Source organism: Arachis ipaensis, chromosome B01 (genome assembly GCF_000816755.2).
Source record: "Arachis ipaensis cultivar K30076 chromosome B01, Araip1.1, whole genome shotgun sequence".
In the NCBI taxonomy this organism is placed as follows: domain Eukaryota; kingdom Viridiplantae; phylum Streptophyta; class Magnoliopsida; order Fabales; family Fabaceae; genus Arachis; species Arachis ipaensis.
The window spans coordinates 123,246,000-123,252,990 of NC_029785.2; the positions used below are offsets into that span (position 1 = coordinate 123,246,000).

At 39.0% G+C, this 6,991-nt stretch overlaps 1 protein-coding gene across 1 annotated transcript; it reads left to right on the plus strand.

The window, feature by feature from the left end:
* On the plus strand, nucleotides 5,504–6,182 carry LOC107612502. The gene is made up of 3 exons (XM_016314195.1): nucleotides 5,504–5,695; nucleotides 5,769–5,979; nucleotides 6,100–6,182. Exons 1-3 carry the CDS (start codon nucleotides 5,504–5,506, stop codon nucleotides 6,180–6,182), a joined length of 486 nt encoding a protein of 161 aa, XP_016169681.1.

A 6,991-nucleotide genomic window follows, 5' to 3' on the forward strand; every position in this document is an offset into this window, starting at 1 on the left:
ACGTTCCATCTCCTCCAAAACTATTGCTCTGTATGATTATGCGGTCCTTTTTCTTCTGTTTAATTATTCTGTTAGTCTCTATAATTTTGTGAAATTTTCAATTAGGTTCTTATACTTTTTTTTTTAATTGGATCCCTACATTAATTTTTTTCCATTTAAGTTCCTCTTAATAGTAATTGGCTTAATTTTATAAGGAATCAACTAAAAAAAAAAAGAATTAGTATAGAGACCTAAATAAAAAGAAAAAAAATATAAGAACTCAACTAAAAAAAATTTGGTGCAAGAACTCAATATAAAAAAAAAAATAGAGACGTAATTAAAAATTTCGCAAAACTATAGAAACGAATAGAGTAATTAAACCTTTCTCTTCAAGCAATAATGTTCAAACTTTTAGCTAGCACAAGCAGCAACACATTATATATGGTTTTTGGCTAATTACCAATTGAAAAACTGTTTTGATTGGAGATGAATTATCGCTTCTGCCAATTAGAATTCCAAGGTCTCAAGTGTCACATTTTCAATATTTTTCATTTTTACCATTTCTTGACTTTGGTAATGTTGATCTATGGTCAATTATATTCGAATTAAAGAATTGCCAAAGACGAAAAAGAAAAAGAAAACAGTTTGGAATAACTTAAAGAAACTAATTAAGAAACAAATAAATAAGATTCATGATAATTGGTAAGTTTGGAATGGCGTTAAAAAAAATACTTAAATTTTTTTTATTTTTTAAAAATATTTTTTTAATAAAAAAATTATTTTATATTTGAATAAATTAAAAAAAATATAAATATAAAAATAATTTTATTTTTATTTTGATAAAAAATATTTTTTATTTAAATTATAAAAAAGAACAAGATCAAAAAAACATAAATACAATATCGACTTATGATATTCTTGAATTTAGTTATTATATTTTTCCAACCTTTTCTATTAAAGTGTGTATGAGACTTATTTCTAGCAACAATTTTCTCTTTACATACAATAAAAAAATTTTCAATAGTATGATCATTTCATCTAGTTTTTTCGATTATTTGTATTTCAGTTGAATATTTTTCATTGATTCTTCGGAGAATTAATTTTGGAGGTATAAAATATAATACAAAAATATTAGAAAGTAAATTTATAATTGACCATAAACAAATAATAAAAAATAAAACTTTAAAATTATGTCAGATTAATCAATACTCTCGAAGGGTCGCATTAATCCTTATAAGTAAAACTTAGGGCAAAAAACGTATATCAGCCAAGGCTAGTTCGAATTTACGTATATCAGCCAAAATGAAAATCGTTTCAGCAATGAGTCAAAACATATTTTAATATAATTCGAACCAGCCTGGTTCGAACTACATTTACGAATAAATCGAACCAACCTAGTTCGATTTAGGGTCGAACACTCGTTGAACATAATTCGAACCTACTTGGTTCGAACTCTAAATGCTCATAATTCGAACAAGGGTAGTTCGAATTATACCTTTGAAAGCTTCCCAAGTAATTCGAACCTACCTGGTTCGAATTACTCAAAATTTGGCTCCAATAGTAATTCGAGTAAGGCTGGTTCGAATTATGTGAATTTCGGCTATATAAGGAGTTCGAATCAGCCTCATTCGAACCATTGTTCCATTCCCCTACCCACCAAATCCCAGAAAAAACGACCCAGATTCGATCCGACAAAGACCTGAACGGAATACTCAGCCGATGGGGACGATCCAGCAAGGTTATATCGGTTGGACGGAGTTGCTCATATAGCCGGGGTCATCAATGACGAGGTTAGTACATAAAAAATTTCGTGATAGCGGTATATGTGAGTTAGTGGTTTTGCATGCGGTTTTAGTGGCGGTTTATGTTAGCGGTTAATCGTAGTGTTATTGCTAGTGGTTTAGTTGAGAGGTTTTGCATGCGGGTTAGATGGTGGTTTAGTTGGTGGTTTATGTTAGTGGTTTATGTTACTTGTTTTATGTTACCTGTTTTATGTTAGTGATTTATGTTGGTTGTTTTATGTTGGTGGTTTAGTTGGTGGTTTATGTTAGTTATTTTATGTTAGTGATTTTTGTTAGTTGTTTTATGTTAGCTGTTTTATGTTAGTGGTTTATGTTAGTTGTTTTATGTTAGTGGTTTAGTTGTGTGGTATATGATAGTTGTTTTGCATGTGGTGCTCATTAATAGAATTTTATGCGGTTTATAATATTGGTTTATTGATGTGCTTTTGTTTCCGGTTTAGGTTGCTTGTTTTTAGTATTGGTTTTGTTAGTAGTTTTGTATGCTGTTTTGTTGATGCGGTGCATGTAATGCGCAGCCACAGCAATGCATCAGGAGCATGCAGTGGCAGCAGGGCATGCGACTCGATGAGAGATACGTTCTGTACTTGCAGATGGCCAGATTATACCATCTTGCGAGGCTGAACGATAGATGGTTCCGGTTAGATGAGGCCCTTGTCAGTGCCTTCGTCGAGCAATGGTGTCCGGAGACGCACACGTTCCATATACCGTTCGGAGAGTGCACGATCACACTTCAGGACGTGGCGTACCAGTTGGGGTTGCCAGTGGACGGGCGTTATGTGAGCGGCTGCCTTTCAGATTTCCAGATATACATCCAAGGTGGCCGTCCAGCTTGGGTGTGGTTCCAGGAGTTGCTTGGAGTGATTCCTCCTCCCAGCCAGGTTCAGAAGTATGCAATAAACTGCAGCTGGTTCCAGGATACTTTTGGAGAGTGTCCCGAGGGAGCCGATGAGGAGACTGTGCGGCGATTTGCTCGTGCCTACATCATGATATTCTTGGGTACGCAGCTGTTTGCCGACAAGTCCGGCAACCGCATTCACATCAGATGGCTTCCCTACGTATCTAGGCTTGAGGAGATGGGTACCTACAGCTGGGGGTCTGCAGCACTGGCATGGTTGTACCGGTATATGTGCCGAGTGGCGAACAGACATGTTGCAGTTGCTGGTGTTAGTTCCCATGATGGCGGACATGGAGGCGAGTGGTATGGGTCAGGTATGGGTGACGGGGCTGACTCTGGTGACGTTGGACTTGGTTCGGGGCCTCTTGGAGATTATTTCGTTGGTGTACCAGGCCATGACCAGACTCTTCAGGAGAGTACCCCATGGGTTAGTCCGGAGATATTCGTCGTCATGTGACCGAATCTCCGCCCCTCACATGATAATCCAAACTTCTGTGGTCACTCGAGATGGAGGTGGCAAGACAGGTATGAGGTCCATTGTACCGTTTGACCTCCCAATGCCTTTGCGCTGCTGGAGACTCAGTCGAATCAACCATGTGCACCCATTCCCGAACTCAGAACACTTGCCCACATACCGGCGATAATCAGACTCCACTACCTTGTACTGTACCCCTCGCCGGATGTTGTAAGTCTTCACACTTAATAGAGCCTCATATTTATCCTGAAATTGCTGACCAACCTGAAACTCTGTCAGACCAGCAGTCCCTTTTACATCTCTAGCTTCGAATCCAACATGCTGCTCAGAAACCCCCTCCTGCCTTATGGCATCCAAATCCAAAGAGGAAAAATGTGGTGGATACTACTGTGTGCCAGAGCTAGAACCACCTACCGCCCATGCAGGCTCACTCGCTCCAGTATCATCGCCGCTATCATCATCAATCATATCCGGCTCGACGTCATCGTCCTCTGCATCACCCAACAATTCGTCTCCAACCCCAAGCGGTGCAGCGCACTGTAAAGCGTTCGGCAGAAATTCTCCTGATCCTACCTCGTCGCCTACGCTGCCATTGAGATCAACAGCAAAAGAAGGGGAGGCGACAGGTTGGACCGCTGGCTCGTACACAGGGACGAAGGAAGAAGCAACGGCAGGTCTGAAACTAGAACCGGCTGGCGTGGCTAAAGTGGTGGTATTCCGGTTCGAACCCCCTGAGCTAGATACCACATCAACCAACTTTGCCAACAATTCTAGTGTCCTCACCTCCGGAAACTGTCGGCGACAAAGAAACATGACTTGCAAGTCCTCATTACTACCAATCGTGAAACAATCATACTTCACGGTTTCCTGGAGCACCGTGACTGGAATGCGATAGAAAAACTTCTTAACCCGCTTCGCACCTTCCAGACCAAGTTTCATCAGTACAGACCTAACAAGGTCATCATAGCTCGTCGTAGGCCTCACGACAATACAGAGAGGATCCTTATCTGTGAACTTCACACCGGAACGAGTTTTCCTCTTAATGGATCCTTTGTGGTGAACCAACACTACAAAACTCTCCTCACTAGCCATCTTACACCCTCTAATGAGAGCAACTCACGTTTATAACTATATATATACATCTCTGTCTCTCACTAATTCGAACCAGCCTCCTTCGAAATATGGTTTGTGTAATTCGAATCAGCCTGGTTCGAATTACTTTGGGCAGCTTCTCTCTCTATAATTCGAACTAACATGGTTCGAATTAAGTGTGTTTCTAGTTCGAACCAACTTGGTTCGAATTAGGGTGATCTTTTTGTTAGTAATTCGAACTGCATCGGTTCGATTTATTCGTAAATGTAGTTCGAACCAGGCTGATTTGAATTATATTAAAATATGCTTTGGCTCATTGCTAAAACAATTTTCATTTTGGCTGATATACGTAAATACGAACTAGCCTTGGCTTATTAACGTTTTTTGCTCTAAAACTTAAATGAGCTTAACAATATGTATACATCTTATATAATTAATTAAAAATGTAACTAAAACTAATAATAAAATACAATAAGGTATGGCGATTTAAGGAGTCCTTCCAATACTAACACTCAAGAAGTGACGGCATAATGGATATGGATGCTCTCAATTTTTTTTTTAATTGTTGATAAACTATGATCTCTCACCTTATACTTTTTAAGACTTAGTTTGGTAAAAAAATTTTAAAGAGGTGCATAAGCACTTCGTATTGCCTTTGATAAATTAAGAAATCCTTGGAAATGAATTCTTTCAATTGTTAAAAAAAATTGAGGGTATAAAGTGTGATCTCTAACTTTTCATTACTTTCTTTTTCGTATTTATTTTTGGTCTCACTTACAAAATTAATGGTTAAAGATTACACTTTACTCCCTCAATTATTAAAAAAAATAGAGAGAATCCATTCCCCAAATCCATGCGCTTGTGTTTGTAACTTTTAAAAATTAAGGGTGCTTTTAAAAATATTTAAAGAGGAGTTTTTCAAAATTAACTTGTACTTATCAAAATTGAGATAAGCCTCAATGTAGTCCCTGAAGTTGCACTCGAGTCTCAAAGTAGTCCCTGAACTTAAAAGTTCCTCAGAGTCATCCCCGAACTTGCACTCTGGGACTGGCTCAATCGGAAAGCGTAGCTGGCAGCGTCGTTGACACGTGGGACTCACAACGGCTAGCTGATGTGGCAGAGTAAACTCTTCCGACTCAATTTGGTCCCTCAGGTGAAGTTAAAACCCTAATCCCCAAATTTGAAGGCCACATTGTTCACTCTGCTCTCTTCTCGTCGGTGCTGTGTTCTTCTCTTCTCCCGCTCTGAAACCCGTCGGTTATGGCTAGCACGAGCAATGCAGCTGGGAGCTCGAACAACCCACGATCATTTGAAAGCATCATGAGGAGAATGAACAGAAACAGAGAAGCTCGTTTGCCAGATTGGTGTTTCTGCGGGTCAAGACCGGTGCTGCGGTGGTCAGGGACGAATTCTAATCCAGGGAGACCGTTCCTGGGTTGCCCAAACTACAATGTAAGTATTGTTGTTGCTGATTGCTGTATTTATGGATATAAATTTTGCTGATTGAAATTTCTTTGATGTGCAGATAGTGGGTAAGAAATGGTGTGGATTGTTTTTGTGGGTTGATAAAGTTTTGGAAGATGCCATGCCATGTGATGATAGAATAAGAAGTTCAGTTGATGATGAGGAATGGAAGATGAAGATGGCTTGGAAATTTGGTAAATTAGAAGCTGAAATTAGGATTCTAAAAATGGGGGAAATTTTGATGTTTGTGTTGATGCTGCTGATTGTAATTGGTATTCTTGTATTAAAGCTGGATAGACAGCAGGGTCAACTGTATCTAGCAAAAAATAAATGGCATGCATGTTATATGCATTCCTTGTTCCTGTAGTTGTTCCTATCCTTTTGTTTGAAAGAAATGGAAATTAAGGTGTTTGATTATATGCATACTTCTGTTCCTGGACTTCTTTTCAATGAAATAGAAATGGACAGCACTTGAACTAGTCTTAAGTTTGTAACAAAGGATAATATATAAACAAAAAGCTGAGAAAACTCAATTGAATAAAATCATAATTCATAATTCATATTCATATTGGTAATGTTTGATTCAAAAAAGGCATTATAGAGCCAAAACACCAAGTATATCAAAGTTGTTGACATATTGACCTGATAAAATTCAAATACTAAAATCCCCAACACTGGGACAATGTTTTAGGCATTGTAAACAACATCAGCAAAATAGATACAAAAAAATAGCCTGCTTTCCCTAAACATAATCATCCTAATCTTCATTTCTTGTGTCTGGGTGCCTTGAATCCAGGATTCGGCACAAATTTCATGAAATTTGCAAGCCTTGTAGCAGTTCCCTGTGTTGCACCTTGCATAGGGTTAGGTGGGGGATTCCTTGATGTACGACTACTTCCTGGTGGGGTAGCAGCAGGTGGGGTGTTTACTGGTGGATTGCTACTTCCTGAAGCTGGTTTTTCACAACCCTTGGCTAACTTTCTTTTTAGAGGGAGCTTTGACGGCCTAACAGGTGAGGGTAGAACCTATCAGCCAAAAAAAATGTAACATAGTTAGTAAACTAGGTAAGGATGTGAGTATGATAACTTTAAAATCATATAAGGTCGTGAACCTGTTGAGAGTCATCAGTTGCTTCCAAGGGTGGTTGACTTTGGTCAAGATTGATTTCGGTTGGGGCTTCTGGGACAGGGGCAGCAGAGTTGGCCTGACCTTCACCACCAGTAGCAGCAGTGGGTTGTGCAGCGGCAGCCTCTGCAGCAGCAGCCTCTTCGGCAGCAGCCCTCT

Excerpts from the sequence above, each read along its gene's own strand:
- LOC107612502 (XM_016314195.1), top strand. The coding sequence starts at position 5,504 with ATGGCTAGCACGAGCAATGCAGCTGGGAGCTCGAACAACCCACGATCA. Across the intron at positions 5,696-5,768 it reads TGGGTTGCCCAAACTACAAT|ATAGTGGGTAAGAAATGGTG; the intron begins GTAAGTATTGTT and ends TTTGATGTGCAG. Across the intron at positions 5,980-6,099 it reads GATGCTGCTGATTGTAATTG|AAATGGAAATTAAGGTGTTT; the intron begins GTATTCTTGTAT and ends TTTGTTTGAAAG.